Source organism: Myotis brandtii, unplaced genomic scaffold (genome assembly GCF_000412655.1).
Source record: "Myotis brandtii unplaced genomic scaffold, ASM41265v1 scaffold190, whole genome shotgun sequence".
Taxonomy (NCBI): Eukaryota; Metazoa; Chordata; class Mammalia; order Chiroptera; family Vespertilionidae; genus Myotis; species Myotis brandtii.
The window spans coordinates 4,657,523-4,674,960 of NW_005357076.1; the positions used below are offsets into that span (position 1 = coordinate 4,657,523).

A 17,438-nucleotide genomic window follows, 5' to 3' on the forward strand; every position below is an offset into this window, starting at 1 on the left:
TGGAGATGTAAGAAAATGAGCATATGAAGAACAAATAGGACTTGGAGCCTAAAAAAACGACACCAAAATTTTAAGTCTGAGTGACAGAGAATGGTAATATAACAAAAATAAGCTGGGAAAGGGTATCAGTTTTGACGGAAAGGTATTGTATTCACAAAACCACCACAAATTAAAAGGAACCCAAAGGATACTTTGAAATTTTGAAGACAGTACTATAGGATTTATTGAACCTTTTCCTTTAAGAGCATGTGGCCAATGCATGCTTCTACCTCTGGCGACCGTTTTTCATGATTAAGAAGACTTCTGATGAGTCTTTTAGTTACAAAAGCATTGTCATCACGTTAGTATAAGACAGATGGTATTGGATTAGCATTTGAAGATCTCAATTGCAGTCATGGCTCTACCATGGTTGTTAAGGTAGAGCTGGGATTCAAACCCAGTTAGTTGAAATACTTTGAGTCATTTAAGTCAAAACTATTACCTCATTTGTGAAATGGAGATAAAACCTGCCCTACAAACACACAGGATGTCTCTGAGAATCATACAGGATTATGTATGTGAAAATACTTTAACTATAAATAAAGCACTATAAGTATGTCTTTATCGCTATAAATTAGTATCAAGATATACAAATATTTTAGGAGCTGTAGTATATCTTCAATTCAGTAAACATTTATTAGTTACCTATGTTCCAATCTCTAGGTATGTAGAGATGAAAGACAGCCCCCTCCCTTCAAGGAGCTCATAAGCTCATAGGGGAAACATATTTACAGTGAAGTTGCTAAGTGCCACGATATAGGTGCATCAAATGTTATGCTATGGAACCACAAAGGAGGTGGTGACCTTAACCTCGTCTGGAAACATTAGGAAAATTTTTCAATAATTGGAACACTGAAATGAGTTTAAGTACAAGGAGAAATTAGGCAAAAGATAGGAATAGTGTACCCCCAAACAGGCATGCAAGGTAAAAATTTTAAAACGATGTAATTTAAAAAATGAAAATAAAGTGTCCATAGTGTAGGATATATGTGGAACGTGAGGTAGTGCAAAAGATGAGGGTTGGAAATGTAGGGAAGGGTCAGATCACAGAATCTTGTATGCCATGTTAGGATAAAGAATTTAGATATTATGTAATGAAACCTGTCTTGAAACAGGAGAATGCTGAATTTTTTAAAATGTTTTTATTGATTTTAGAGAGAGAGGAAGGGAGAGGGAGAGAAACATCTGTGTGAGAGAGTAATATCAATTGGCTACCTCCTGCTTGCCCCCAACTGGGGATTGAGCCTACAGCCCTGGGCATGTGCCCTGACTGAGAATTGAACTGGCAACCCTTTGGTGCTCAACCAGCTGAGCCACACCAGCCAGGGCAAGAATGTTGAATTTTGGAATAAGTATTCTGATTATTGTGGAGTATGGGAATAATTGAAAAGGTCGTAGTAATTCCAGGAGGAGTGGGGGAAATTCCCTCCCCAGTTTTCCAGGACCAAAGGAAAATAGACAAAAAGTGAGAAGATGAAGATATCCGTTGTAGATTACTTTTTCAAGAAGCTTAGTTGTCAAAATAAGGGATAGCTACCTTTATATTTCTTCCTATCTCAGGGAAGAGGTATTCCTCCCATCCAATACTAAACATTCTCTCTGTGCTCTGAATCCCATACCCCACGCACGTCCCCCTATTCTGTTTCTTCTGCCTCTGACTCTCCATTGGGTCTTTCCTTTGAGCAGATAAACATAGTTAAGTCTCTGATCTTAAAAATAACCCAGCCCAGCCGGTGTGGCTCTGTGGTTAAGCATCAACCTATGAATCAAGATGTCGCCAGTTTGATTCCTGGTCAGGGCATATGCCTGGGCTCAATCCTCAGTAGGGGACGTGCAGGAGGCAGCTGGTCAAAGTTTCTATCTCTTTATCCTTTTCCCTTCCTCTCTCCCTAAAATCAATAAAAACATGAAAAAACAACACAAAACAAGTAATTCTCCCTTACTCCTCATTCCTATATATTGTGAGTTTCATATGAGAGATGACTAGAAGTTTAACAAAGGCAGGGACTTCAAAGGAGGAGGTGTTTTTTTCCTCAGTGAAGTGATGATGTTGGAAGTGGTAATGGGGAGCTAAAGACTGAACTTTTTTTCTCTGCTGGAGTAGTGGAGTGTGGATTAATGAGGAGTGTTCACTTTGAAAAATGTGTTTGAGAAATGTCCTTCAGGGGAACTAAGATTTAATTAAGCTAGAGAGATGAAGACAAGAGTTCTTTGAACAAAGAGTAAAATGGGGGCGGGGAGGGGTGGATTTTTTTTTTTTTTTTTTTTTTTTCCTTGTAATGGGAATTCTAGAGGCCTCAGTGAAAAAGATTCAGAGGGAGGAGAACAGCCAGAGGATGGCATGGAATAAGTGAAAGAAATACAGAGAGCCCAGCCAGTGTGGCTCAGTGGTTGAAAGTTGACCTATGAACCAGAAGGTCATGGTTTGATTCCCCATCAGGGCACATGTCCTGGTTGTGGGCTTTATCCCCTGTAGGGAGCATGCAGGAGGCATCCAATCAATAATGCTCATCATTGATGTTTCTATCTTTCTCGTCCCCCTCCCTTCCTCTCTGAAATCAATAAAAAAAATTTTTTTAAGTTAAAAAAAATACAAAGAAAAATTCAGAAGTATAGATGACAGGGGGGACTTCATTTTACATCGTTGCCAATAGCAGCATAGGCATCTGAATGGCACTTTGGAGTAAAGTTGTTCATTTGGCACTGGCTGCAACCTAATTGGTGTTGGAAGCCTCAGGGGGCCTAATCGTTTGCAGCCTTTGCTTATACTTGGGGAACAGGATTAATTTTCAGGATTTCTTACTCAGTAGTAGAAAAATAAGATCTCTGTCCCTCCCACATCCCTGATCAATCTGTGTTCCTGGTTTATTTTTACAACTTCCTAAATTAAATCTTTTTTAGGCCTTGTTTTTTAGCACCAATACATTAAATCTGAATGAAATACCCTGTGAATGTTATTGATTACTAAAAAGATATGCTCATCATGGTAAAATTTGGGTTAAAGAAAGTTTTTGAACAGGACAGTTTGGTCAAAATGAATATTATCAAATCAGGTTTGCTAGTGTTGGAAACTTGGTGATTTGATGTGATTTTTATAGCCCTTTAGGTTGTTCCAGCTAATCCTCCATTTTAGCCATTTCAATTATTGACCATTTACATTACAATTACATACATTTATGTTCTGGTTTTTCCCTATCACAAATATAGAAGAGCAGGAAAAATAGTCTGAAAATAAGGAGAAAAATGTATAGGAAGAAAAACCTAGGAAAGCAGGAATAATGGACTGAAGATGAATTAGAAATAAAAAAGAAAAACCTCTTGAAAGCCTGAAAATAGATGGAAATGCTTTAAAATTAGAAGTTGCCAAACAAAGTAATTTGAGAATATTAATTTTTAAAATATTTTTATTGATTGATTTTAGAAAGAGTACGTGAAACATCGATTTGTTGTTTTACTTATGTATTCATTGGTTGATTCTTGTATGTGCCCTACCGAGGGATCAAACTTGAAACCTTAGCGTATTGGGATAATGCTCTAACGAACTGAATTACCCAGCTAGGGTGATAATATTAATTTTTGATGAAAAATATTGAACCCTCTATTGACCAATAGGGTCAATAATTAATACCTTATTAGGCCAAATTCTATTTGGTAAGTTTTCTTTTGCCTGATTAGACCACTTGCTAAAGCTCCTTTCCTACCTGCCAAAGAGCACATGCCTTTTTCCTCTTATTTTCTTATGTACTGATATATTAAAACATATTATTTTGAAACTCCCTGTTCTCCACTTTCAGTTTGTGTTGTTAGAACAACACTGATCTTCCATAATTTTTACCTAACTTTTATCTAGGGTGGCATTTCTTCACTCCTTAACTTGTACCGATTCCTTAAAAGTATTCCAGCCCTGGCCTGGTTTTCTCAGTGGATAGAGCTTTGGCCTGCAGACTGAAGGGCTGTGGGTTCTATTCCCAGTCAAGGGCACGTACCTGGTTGCAGGGCTCAATCCCCAGCCCAGGCAACCACTCCTTGTGTCTCTCCCACATCAATGTTTCTCTCTCTCTCCCCCTCCACTCTCTAAAAAAAATCAATGGAAAAAATATCCTCAGTTGAGGACTTAAAAAAATCTATACTAATAAAAGGGTAATATGCTATTTAGACCAGATAGACCAGACTTCTTCCAGACGTCCTTCCAGACAAAGCCCTGGTGGTGGGGGCCGAGGCAGAGGTGGTTAGGGGTGATCAGGCCGGCAGGGGAGAGCAGTTAGGGGCGATCAGGCCAGCAGGGGAAAGTGGTTAGGGGCAGTCAGGTAGTCAGGCAGAGGTGTTAGGGGCAATGAGGCAGGCAGACAGAGGTGTTGGGAGTGATCAGGCAGGCAGGCAGGCAGGCGAGCAGTTAGGAGTCAGCGGTCCCAGATTGCGAGAGGGTGCAGGCCAGGCTGAGGGACCCCCTCCCCCCGTGCACGAAATTCAGCCTCTAGTAAATAAATAAAAGGTATCCCAGCTGGTCCTGAAATGTAAAAGTGTGCCTTGAGTTGAAAAAGAAGTGAAAAAGCATAGGTCTATAGATAACTTACTGATGAGCATGGAGGCAGTTTATCCTCCACTCCCGCACCCCCCACCCCATAAATAAAGACATTTTGGCTCTTGGTTAAAGCGGGGGTAATACCTCAGTGTGACTTTCACAACATGCATGAAAATATGCAGTGCCAACTGATGACTGGCTGACTGGAACAAGATGGGTGGGGGCTACCAGATAGATTTTTTTTTTATATATATATTTTATTGATTTTTACAGAGAGGAAGGGAGAGGGATAGAGAGTTAGAAACATCGATGGGAGAGAAACATCGATCAGCTGCCTCCTGCACACGCCCTACTGGGGATGTGCCCGCAACCAAGGTACATGCCCTTGACCAGAATCGAACCCGGGACCCTTCAGTCTGCAGGCCGACGCTCTATCCACCGAGCCAAACCGGTCAGGGCACCAGATAGATTTTTAAGAAGTTCTATATTTTGACAGAATTCATTTATTAGTGGAATTGTTGATTATTATGAAGTATACATAATCTAGAATGCAGCCTCTTAAACAGTGCCTGTTTTCCTAAGTAAAGTGATTAAGAAATTCTCTTGGCCTAATGAGAAAAATATGATCTTATCTTGATCTCAGAAATTTATATTTAAGAAATATTTAAACTTCTCATTTTTGTGTCCCCACAGTAACTTTTGATTTATTGAGTAATCAATTGTTAATTTCTGTAGCTTTTAAACAGTTGGTTTACTGATGAAGGCAAATTTGGTTATATCATCTTATATAATAAAGAGGTAATATGCAAATTGACCCTCACTCCATCATGCCGTCACAAGATGGCTGTGCTCGCAGCAGAGTCAGGGTTCCCGTAACACAAGATGGCTGTGACCACAGTGGAGGCAGGGTTCCCGTAATACAAGATGGCCGTAACCACATCGGAGGCGGGATTCCCATAACGAGCTATAACAAGCCATCAGTAGGGACCTGAGGCTGCGTGGCGCCGGGGAACCTCAGGCCGCACCCCCCGCCCTGGTGCCGGGCTGGGGGACCTGAGGCTGCACCCCCCACCATGCCCGGCTTGACAGGGGACCTCAGGTCATGCCCCCCACCTGCGGGGCTTGACAGGGTACCTCAAGGCACACCCCCACCCCAGCGCAGGCTGGGGGACCTCAGGCTGTGCCCTCTGACATGCGGGGCTGGATAGAGGACCTCAGGCCGCGCCCCCCACCCAGCGGGGCTTGACGGGGACCTCAAGGTGTGCCCCCTGCCCTGGGCTGGGCCGCTGGGCCTGGGAACCTGAGGCTGTGCACCTCCGCCCAGCCCAGCGGGGCTTGACAGGGGTGGGGCCAGCTGGGTCTGGGTCTCACATGATTTCGAGGTGCACGCGAGTGGGCAGGGGCTTGACTCTGGGTCCCACGGCGTGCCCCAGACTCTGACAGGTGGAAGATTTTCATATACATTTTACTAATTTTCTTTCATCTCTGACATTTCTATTATAGAGAAAGGGCAAATAGCAATATTAAAACATTTCCTCTAATTATTCCCTTTTAATGTGCACGAATTTTGTGCACTGGGCCACTAGTATATAATAGTTTGTGTAATTTTTTTAAATATGTTTTTATTGATATCAGGGAGAGGGAGAGAGAGAGAGAAACATTAACAATGAGAATCATTGATCGGCTGCCTCTTGCACTCCCCTGTGGGGATTGAGCCTGAAACCCTGGGCTTGTGCCCTGACCGGGAATGGAACCAATGACCTCCTGGTTCATAGGTCAGTGCTCAACCACGGAGCCACACCAGCTGGGCTTTTTAATCTTTAGTTGGAGAAAAACATATTTTAGCAAAGGTTTTTATTTTACTAGAATCTAGAAATAGTATATTTGAGGGAATTAAATGTATTCAATGCCTGTTTCAGGTAGTAAAAAGAAATGGGAATAAATGTATTCTAATCAAGGGGGAAAGAGCAAGTTCAAGTTTTGTTTTACTAAGTGTCAAAACAAAGAAGAAGAAAGCAAGAGGGATTGGTGATTTCAGAATCTTTTAGAAGTGGTTGACAATCCCTCTACATCAGTTCTTATCTCACTTCTAAGGGATTGAGTTTTTCCTAAAATTTTTTCCTCATCTGCACTTTTAAAGGATCGAGTTCTTTTTTTGCCTTGTATGAGAACGTGCTTATTTTTTATTCTTTCTTCCATAATTAATGTAATTCTAGCCCAGCCCCCTTCTTTAGTTACTCCAAGTTATGAAATAGGAAGAAGCAGTTGTTCCTTTATATTTCCAGTCTTCTATATAGTAATTGCTAATCACAATGAAACATTAAGAAAATACTATAAACTGTATAGGAATATGAGTTTTTTCCCCCAAAAAGTTTTAGTTCAGAAAAGAGGGAGCTGTCTTACATTTGAGTCTGTATGTAGACTCTTACTATAAATTTCTCTTTATTTTGAAAAACAAAGTAGTATTTGATAAAGAGCCTAAAACAACTTCAGTGATCTTGAATGCATAAAGAGCTCACTTGTTGGATTCAGTGAAAAATGAATCAAATAAACAACAGATATATAGTAATTGTTGCTATATATATATATGACTTCAAATTGTGCTAGATACCATTGAAAATATACCTTCCTGTTTTCTGTTCCATTTAAAAAATATCAGTTTAAAACAGTATAGTTGGTGATTACTTGTGTAAACTATATATATATGTACTACAGGAGTAAAAAGGCCAATTATTTCAGTAGTTAAGACTGTAGCTTAGGATAAATTTTCAATGATCACTTTTTACATATATTCAAAAAGTGCTTTTTCTCAAACAACTTAAATGGAAGTGAAGATAATTTGCTTTTAAAAAGTATTAGATGACTTAAAAAATGACTCAATGATAAGGAATATACTGATGTTGAAGGTGTGTATAACTATTTCAAATGGGTGTTTTGTGAAACATGAAGGTAGGAGAAAAGCAGTATTTCAAAATTGTCATGATTTATTAATGTTTGAAATCTGTGCATGCATCTAAATTAATTTAAATTTCATAAGAAAGCATTTGGCTGTTTTATCTATATCCCTAAAAGTTTCTATTCAAGTTGGCCAGAAAACAATGTTTTTTATATTCTTATTAGGACCATGGTGGATCACCTTATATTTGGGATTTCTGTCTATTCAGGCTTATGTAGTATTAAGTTATATTTGTTGTACTTCATATGAGGTGAAAAGTGTATGATATGTTTTGAGAGTTCTGCCAAAAAAGTGTTTTATCTTAAAGAAAAAAGCTCTGGTTATCCTGAAAAAACTTTAATTTTGTGAGACAATTCATTTCTCTAATAATTCTCAACAAACAAAATGTTATATACTGATTAATAAAAAGAAGTATACTTTGCTTTTTTTTAAAAGGCTTTTAAAAAATTAAGACTTCTATCCAATAAATGAAGAACAAAAACCACCTTTTTATTTTTTACTCTTACTTACCTAGATCTATTTATTAGTTTTATATTAATATAATATATAGTGATTTATTTTTTCTTCATTAAAATAAAATTGCAGCTGTCCCTTTCCCCCCAACACATCGCTTGACATCTGAAGAAGTATTTGATATGGATGGGATACCTAGGGTTGATGTTCTGAAGAACCACTTAGTAAAAGAAGGTCGAGTAGATGAAGAAATTGCACTTAGAATTATCAATGAGGGTGCTGCCATCCTTCGGAGAGAAAAAACCATGATAGAAGTAGAGGCTCCAATTACAGGTACATTTATTTATGTTTTGGATATTATTTTTTTATCACACCATTATTTAATTGCCTCGATATAGAGCTGTCTCCTTTTTAATCATAGCATATACTAAATTAATATTACATGGACATTATCTTGAAATTTACATTATTTTTTAAAGTTTTCCCCTATTTTCAGTGAATAAATATGATCCTAAATAATCTGAGTGCAGAAGTTAGTCTAATATGCTATTTTGAAGGTTTCATTGGTTGTGTGGCCATAATTCAGTTTGATTCAATAAATACTTAATTACTTTGCTTTCTGTCATTAGGGACAAATACCTAAATATCATATCAGATATCAAAGATAATTACTTAGAAGTATACAGAAAGTATTGAGTTAGATTGGCGTTTTTACTGCCATCATTATAATTTTGTCATCCTAAGACACACATGGTTGGTTTTCTAAAGAGAAGCATTATAAAATATAGATGAAAATTTTGTTGCTGGCTTCAAGTTTTATTACTTTTGTTACATCTTGTTCTGTATCTTGAGCACATGAACACTTGGGTACACAGCATCCCTATCATGATTCTTCACAGATGACTGCCTTCTCAGACATTTCTTGATAGAATTTATACTATCCCTTATGTAAAATAAATTAGAATTTAAGTAAAATTTGTTATTTCAGAGTGTGTTTTTTTCATATCTAATAATCTTCTTGTTTCAGTGTGTGGTGACATCCATGGCCAATTTTTTGATCTGATGAAACTTTTTGAAGTAGGAGGATCACCTGCTAATACACGATACCTTTTTCTTGGTGATTATGTGGACAGAGGTTATTTTAGTATAGAGGTAATAATCATGTACTGTCATTTGATTTGCTTTTAAGTGTTATCATAGATGATTTTCATTAATTCCTAGTAAAATAAGTTTCTTAAAGTACCTGTGTTGGGTTCTTTTTAATACCTCAGTATTTTCTGATGTTTTTAGGTAAAGCTACTATTTATTCCTCTTCTGTTATTCAAAATAATCTATTAATTTCCCTGTATTACTCTGTTTATATAATTGCCATTTTTCTCAGTGGAAATTATAAGCAAACTGGGGGGTCTATATTGCCCTGTTATCTAGTAGCCCTAAGGAGTTAGTGCTATTTCTCTCTCTTAGCCCTAAAGGTATTAACCTGTGTGAAAGAAGAGTAATTGAATTTTCTCTGATTAAATAAAGCACATTATAATGCATTTATTGCTTAAACCCTAGTACTTCTATTCCTCCTTCTGTAGCTCTTAAGACCCCTAGTATATCATATGGAATCCTGTGTATTCTGAAATTATTCATTTGTTTTTAAAAACTTAAGAGGCATTAAAATGACCTTTTGATTATCACTTAATGGTAGATGATTCTTTTTCTACTTTTACTTTTCTAATTATATAAATAAAAATTATATAAATAAAATCAGGTTAAAATAGAACAATATGTATTTTCTAATATATCTCCTTTTTAAAATTTTTTTAAAATTTGTAAGATTACATTTCGGGCATATAACATAATTTGACATTTATATACTCTCCTTTTTTGAATGAAAATGAGACTATATTATAATATTTTTCTGTAACTAGCTTTTTTTCACACACCCTTATACTGCGAAGTATTCCAAGTCAGTAAATATAAATTTAAAGCATCATTTTTTCTTTTTTTAAAAATTTAAGTCTTTATTGTTGAAAGTATTACATACGTCCCCTTTTTTCTCCCATTGGCCCCTTCTAGTCTTTCACCACACTATTGTCTATGTCAGGGGTGGGCAAACTTTTTGACTCGAGGGCCACAATGGGTTCTTAAACTGGACCGGAGGGCCGGAACAAAAGCATGGATGGAGTGTTTGTGTGAACTAATATAAATTCAAAGTAAACATCATTACATAAAAGGGTACGGTCTTTTTTTTTTAGTTTTATTCATTTCAAACGGGCCGGATCCGCCCCGCAGGCCATAGTTTGCCCACGGCTGGTCTATGTCCCTGGGTTATGCATATGTAATACAAGTTCTTTTGTTGATCTCTTCCCATCCACTCACCCCCACCTTCCCTCTGAGATTTGACAGTCTGTTCTATACAGCATCATTTTTAATAGCTGCATTGTATCCCATTGAATAAACAAACCACAATAGATTTAATAAACTCCTTATTGTTAGATACTTAAGGTGTTCTGCAGTTTTTTTCCATTACAAATGATGCTTCATTAAGCCAAGTTATTTATGCATCTTTGCATACTTGCCCAATTATTTCTGTAGGAAAGATTCCTAAAGGTAAAGTTGCTGGATAAAAGGTCTACCAATAGATACTTGTGTTGAGCATTTTATATGTTCCAAGCATGTTCTAAGGACTTAACACACATTGATTAATTTCATCCTCACAACAATGTTAGGAGGTGAGTACTGCTATTTTATCCACTTTAGAGATGAGGAATTGCAGGCTTGGAAAGGTTAAGTAAACTTGCCCAAGGTCACATTGTTAGTAATAGCTGCAGTCAGGCAATCTGACTCCAAGCCTATGCTCTTAACCCACCTCTCCTGGTAAATATTGAAGACTTAACCTGGTGACTTTCCATGCTGATTACCATTGTTTATATCCCTTTCTTCAGTTTTTTTTGTCAACCTCCCTGAAGTATGCTAGGATACCTAGTGGCCAAGGGAGTTCAGCACTCTGTCCACTGAAATTCGCTTAGGAACTTTATTATCCTGAGTACTTCCTCCCATTCATAGTTTCATTATCAGCCCCCTCAATCTTCCCTCAAGGCTTCAAGAAAAACAGATAATAGTCTTTAACAAAAAGACTGGGGCTTTGACAAAAACAATAAACATTTTTAGGAAACTTAGTTGGTAACTGAACATGGTGGTGTGTATGCCCTTGTAGCTGACTCTTAATACATTTTATTGTTATAAAAGGAAAATAACAAAGAATCAAAATATGCAAGAAGGACAGGTAATTCTTTAATAACTATTTTTTAATAAGTATTTTTCTGGTTTAATTCTTCTTTTCTTGTGAATAAAATGAAGGTGTGAATAGTTACATATTTCAGTAGACCTTGTTAAAAATAAAGTTTGTTTTTTCTTTTTATATATGTAATATAAACCAAGATTATTTCCATAGTAAATAGTCCTTCCTTATTTTTTTAACCAAATAAGTAAAATGTGACTCTGTTTCTTATGTTAAATCTATTTAGAGAAAGTATTTGCTTATTACAAAATAAACATAAACGTGGCTATTTCCTTCATTAGGTAGCATGGCCTAGCCCTAATGCTTAACATCAGAGGATCAGAATTCTATCTCCATTACTTACAAGTTTCATGATTTTGGACAAGTTACTTAAACTCTGCTTTAGTTTCCTCAGTTGTAAAATAGAAATAATATTACATCATAGGGTTAGAGAAATAAGTGAGCAGGATTAATTTTACAGTGCTTGATACATCGTAAGTACTCAATAAATGTTAGCTGCTATAATTTTTTACATTATTATTTGTTGATCTACTTAAGAAAGAGACCAACCTGCTAATTGTTTTTACAGCAAACAATTTGTAAATCTAAAGTAGTTAAATAGATTGACTCATTCATTCAACAAATATTTATTGATCTTTTTCTGTTGGCTAGGTACTTTTCTAGGAGTTTACATTTTAGTTAGGAACAAAGAAAAAAGATAATAATGAGTAATAGAGAATGTAAGTATAATAGGGTTAGAGGAAAAGGAGCAATGATCAAGCAACTAAGTTAAACACAAATATAAGATAAATTCACTGGAAACATTTTCTTTTGCAGTGTGTCTTATATTTATGGGTCCTGAAGATACTATACCCAAGCACATTATTTCTTCTGAGAGGCAATCATGAATGCAGACACCTTACTGAATATTTTACCTTTAAGCAGGAATGTGAGTACTGCCATCAGAAATATTTTCACTTCCTCATTCTTTTTGGGTGACATGGATAGTAAGAGTTTGACGATTTTATAGTATAATATATAAGAACAGATTTTGTGTACAAACATGTAAAGAGTTGAGGAAGATTGTCAGGAACTCTCTAGTGTTTAATGGCATTTTATTCTAACATATGTACTTAAGAACAGTTTTGAGTTTTATATATAGTAATATTAACAGGAAGGATAAAACTAAAAAGAAATTGTTGTTGCATTGGCAATTATTGTCCCCCAATATTGAGGCATTCCTATGAAATTTCTTAACAAATTGTTCATCCTGTCATCATTGCAGATTTTTTGAAACATGCTATTAATGAATTGGCATTCTTAGCCTGTAATGTGTACCCCATTTCTCTCTTAAATTATTATAGCAGTGGTAATCGAGTAGTTATAAGCAATCACATGGTATAGAATAATGTTTGGCCATTTTTCACACCTTATAGCTGTGTGGTAGTTAAGTTAATAATTAAACCTTAGAGTTAAGTTCTAAAAATAGATAATTTCAGAATTATTGAGACTCAAACATGATCCAGTAAAGATCATATTAGTAGAGACTTCCAGTGAAGGAAGAAAAAGTGGTAGGTAATTGCAGATAAGGCAAAGTCATATAACTTCAAGGATCAGGCAGATAATCTAAATGAATATGAGAAAGTGCATGCTTTACCTAAAAGCAATCAAATTAAAATTTGCCCTAAAAGCAACCAAGCAATCAAATTAAAATGTTTATTAAATCACTAGAGGCCCGGTGCACGAATTCATGCACCAGTGGGGTCTCTCAGTCTGGCCTGTGGGATCGGGCCAAAACCAGCTCTCCGACATCCCCTGAAGGGTCCCAGATTGTGAGAGGGCGCAGACCGGGCCAAGGGACCCCACCGGTGCACGATCGGGATTCGGGAGGGACGCGGGAGGTTGGCCAGCCAGGGAGGGACCACGGGAGGGCTCCAGGGCATGTCTGGCCCATCTTGCTCAGTCCCCATCAGCCAGACCCCAGCAGCAAGCTAACCAACCAGTTGGAGTGTCTGCCCCCGGTGGTCAGTGCACATCATAGCGAGCGGTTGAGCGGCCTTAGCATATCATTAGCATATTACACTTTGATTGGTTGAATAGACGACAAGACACTTAGCATATTAGGCTTTTATTATATAGGATAATGCTGGAAAACTGGTCTAATAGACTATCCGTTTAGGACATCTGGTGGCTGGATATAGATTTTCTCATTTGAATGTTACAATATTAAAAAGGAAAATAGGAACTACGCTCCCCCTCTTTAGATAATTAACAAACCACTCACCCAAATTCCACCAAAAACAAACTATCTAGGCATTTAAAGGTATAAAAGAGTGAAAGAATGGTATGCTATCTTAAAAGTAAATGACAAGTTTGATTTGGTGGAGTTTTGTCTTGTGTTATATTGACTTTCAGCTTCACTGCCCATTTTAAGCATTGGTTATGGACTTGAACCCCTCTGTTTCTTCAACATATGAAAAAGATATTTCTTTTATTTATTTTTTAATTGGATTGACCTTGAGTTCTGTAGTGATGATATAGTAGTCTTGCTTATAACAACAAAGTAGTCACTGACACTTAGAATAAAATAAAATATTAAAACTGTTTTAGCTTTAAGTATAGTTCTAATTTTGCTTTACTTGGCTTAAAAGGTGAAGGGTTGAGCTATTTTTAGAGATTTAACTTATTTTTTGTAATATTTTATGACTATCTGCTGCATACCCAAAATAAATCTAGAAGAGCAAATATTTTGTATAAGACCGATAACATTGATTATCTTTGTTGATTTTTATAGAGCTAGATGCTTGCCTCACTCTTTATTGTGTTTAATTCTGAGATTTTGCTCATCATCACAGTCATGATACCATTTTATAAATTCCTCTTGCTGCCTTTTATAGTCACCCCTTCACGTGTTCTCAACCTCTGGCCCCCACTTGGCTATTTTCTGTCTTTCGTTTCCTTGCCTTTGTGTTAATAGTCAAGTGCATATGTTTTCAAAATGATCGACTAGTAATGTAATTTTCAATTTAATTTTTCCTTTTTCTAGGTAAAATTAAATATTCAGAAAGAGTCTATGAAGCTTGTATGGAAGCTTTTGATAGCCTGCCTCTTGCTGCACTTCTAAACCAACAATTTCTTTGTGTTCATGGTGGACTTTCACCAGAAATCCACACACTGGATGATATTAGGAGAGTAAGTACATAATTTCATTCCAAGGTTGACTCCTATCTTTAGTACTTTGTTGGGTAGAAAGTAGATGCTTCAAACTTCTCTTCACTGCTAATATTAGGTATCGTAAAAATTACTATACTGATATTTTAAGGAAATACCTTCTAACCATTCAAAACAATGTGGTATGGACAGTATTCAAAGTTGGTATCACTTTCCTATGTCTATTCTATTCTCACTTTTTGACAAGTTATTTCTGTTTGTTTCTTTCTTTCACAGTTAGATAGATTCAAAGAGCCACCTGCATTTGGACCAATGTGTGACTTGTTATGGTCTGATCCTTCTGAAGATTTTGGAAATGAAAAATCACAGGAACATTTTAGTCACAATACAGTTCGAGGATGTTCTTATTTTTATAAGTAAGGAAAAATATCCAAGCTTAATCACATTTTAGTTGTTAAAATAGAATATACTTCACATAGAAAACCATTATTTTACTTAATTTACTCTTTTCCCCCCACAGCTATCCAGCAGTATGTGAATTTTTGCAAAACAATAATTTGTTATCGATTATTAGAGCTCATGAAGCTCAAGATGCAGGGTAAGAATTCTGTTTCCCTGACCCAAATTAACACCTTATGTACAAATCAAACTTAGTAACAATGATTGATGCTTTACGATGCATATTAAGCTATTTGTTTTGCAGCTATAGAATGTACAGAAAAAGTCAAACTACAGGGTTCCCTTCATTAATAACAATTTTTTCGGCACCTAATTACTTAGATGTCTACAATAATAAAGGTAAGATGTTGTTGATAAAAAAAATTGTTAAACAACTTAGCATTTTAATTGACTTATTTTTTTAAAAAATATAATAGAAAGCGGGCATTGTTTGAATCTATAACTACCCAAATCTCCTTATAAAAAGGTGTAAGATATAAGGGAGGGGTGAGATCAAGAAATAAAAATCCAAAATGTAAAACTTAAGTCATGTGTAACCATTCCACAACTTGTTACTTATAAAAGCTGTCTTGTAAAAGAATGCTGAGTTAAGTACGTCAAGCAAAACCAAATATGATTTTTCTCAAACTTCCCTTTCTTAAATCTTTCCCCTTATAATCAAGAGAATGTTTTCTTGTTTACATAAAGCTACTGCTGCTGCTTTGACCATTTCGTGTATTTATATTGTATAGTTGTTTAGTTTATCATGTTTCTTGTTTGATGTTCACTGATCTAGGTTCTCTTTCCCTTTCTTATTTCCTGCTTTTACCTCCACAGTCTTATCACTGCCCCATGAAGATTTGTAATTGAGCTTTCTTTGATTCATTTGCTCTGACCTCCTTTCAGTGATACATTCTTCCCTTTCTTTTCTTTTTACTGTTTTGTCTTCCTTTTTCTTAATTTTTTTTTTTACCTTCTATTCCATTGGTTTCCATTCCCCCTCCTTCCCTTCAAATTTGAGCTGTGCATAATAGTAATTGGGTTTCACTTAACTTTGAACATAGCTATTTGACAGATGATATCAAAAGATTTTAATCTAGTTAAGTGTGTGCCAAGGTCATTGAAGATGAGCTTGAGTATGTTTACGTAGTTCACATTTTCAGAAGAGGATATTAAGTCAGCTCCTATTCTCTCTTGATGTGTCTGGAATTCAGTGTACTATGCCATAGTTTCAAGGATCAGACTGGAGTGGATGTGCCAGGAAGAAAGAACAGACTATAAAAGTACATTTAGAGAGATAATGAGGTCATTGTTAAATATGGGTCCTAGTGTGAGTTCAGAAGAGGAGCAGAGTGAGAAAGAGTTCTTTGGATGATTGGAGGTGATGGTTAAAAGATTAAAACATTTGCCAGAGGTGGTCAAACTGTAGAATGCTATATAATAACTTTGATACAGAATGTGCTGCAGGAACTTAATACTATGTTAATTACCAAATCAACCAAACTATTGATGCTAATTGAGTTGCTCATCTTTAGAAGCTGGTATCAATGCAGCCTCTAACAATTATGCCAGTGCTAAAATATTTAAAATTGTATTTTGGTTTGTAAATTTTTAGACTTTTGTAAAAATACCTTATGAGGTATGTCTTCATTTTTTAGGAGAAACCAACCTTAAGTTTTGATTACATTCTCAAGAACAGAATCAAATGCTACATTTAACTTTCTACTAGTGCCCTCATTTCTTAATTGTGACTTCCTCTTGTCAGTATTAACGAAGCTAGTGTTCAGTGCTCGTTTGACTACTTCCTTACAGTTGTCCTTTGCCAGTTTGACTCAGGAGGTTAAGGGATCACTTTTCTTAGTACTCAGAAAAGAAACTCAAACCATTGAATCTGTCTTGTCAAAATCAAATGTCTATTGGTAGTTCTGAGTCTGTACATAGTGTTAATGATTTGAGTGCTTATGTGGTATGCGTATGTTTGTAATGTTTCATTCTCTATGTAAGACAATTTTCTAGATTCTCCTTTTTTTTAAGCTGAAAGGTTGGTATCAACTTTTAATTTCTGAGGCTAAATTTAAAATACTTTTATTTCATGGGAATTTCATAAAAGAAACAAACATGTTAGTTGTGATTCTATATTAGCCAGAATCTCAAATCTTGGAATTTAACATCTGCATTTCAGTGCTTTTTATTCAAATGAAAAAAAAGTCTCCACATAATTATAATATCTGCAAAGTATTTTATACTTTTATGTATTTTCATGCAAAATACATTATTCTCTGATCTTAAAACAAACTTCTGAGGTAGGCAAGTTGGACATACTAGTCCTTTATATAAATGAGAAATAGATTAATTAAATAATTTACCAAGCATGGTGAAGCTAGTATGTACTGTAGCTTAGATTAGAACCTAGCCCATCTAACATACATCAGTTAATTTAAGATATTATTTATATAAATATATTGAAACATTAGAAAGATACCTAAAATTGAGATGAATATGTTATCTTTGAGTTATTTGGCTATAATATTCCCTCTTCTGGTACTTTAGGGATGGGTTTTTCTTTTTCTTTTTTTTTTTTTTTAATATAT

General features: G+C 35.9%; 1 protein-coding gene across 7 annotated transcripts in view; it reads left to right on the forward strand.

Annotated features, from left to right (window-relative positions):
* The first annotated feature begins 8,071 nt into the window (after window positions 1-8,071).
* PPP3CB (protein phosphatase 3, catalytic subunit, beta isozyme) overlaps window positions 8,072-17,438 on the forward strand; it is a 35,871-nt gene continuing 26,504 nt past the window's right edge. For 5 of the 7 annotated variants that reach the window (XM_014538375.1, XM_014538376.1, XM_005864665.2 and 2 more), the window contains exons 1-7: window positions 8,073-8,303; window positions 8,998-9,122; window positions 12,076-12,187; window positions 14,285-14,430; window positions 14,686-14,825; window positions 14,930-15,007; window positions 15,113-15,207. In XM_014538375.1, coding sequence (XP_014393861.1) covers window positions 8,153-8,303; window positions 8,998-9,122; window positions 12,076-12,187; window positions 14,285-14,430; window positions 14,686-14,825; window positions 14,930-15,007; window positions 15,113-15,207 — 847 coding nt within the window. In that variant the 5' untranslated portion in view covers window positions 8,073-8,152. Of the gene's footprint in view, window positions 8,304-8,997; window positions 9,123-12,075; window positions 12,188-14,284; window positions 14,431-14,685; window positions 14,826-14,929; window positions 15,008-15,112; window positions 15,208-17,438 lie in introns of all 7 variants that reach the window. The other 2 variants (XM_005864666.2, XM_014538379.1) reach the window with 2 other exon arrangements.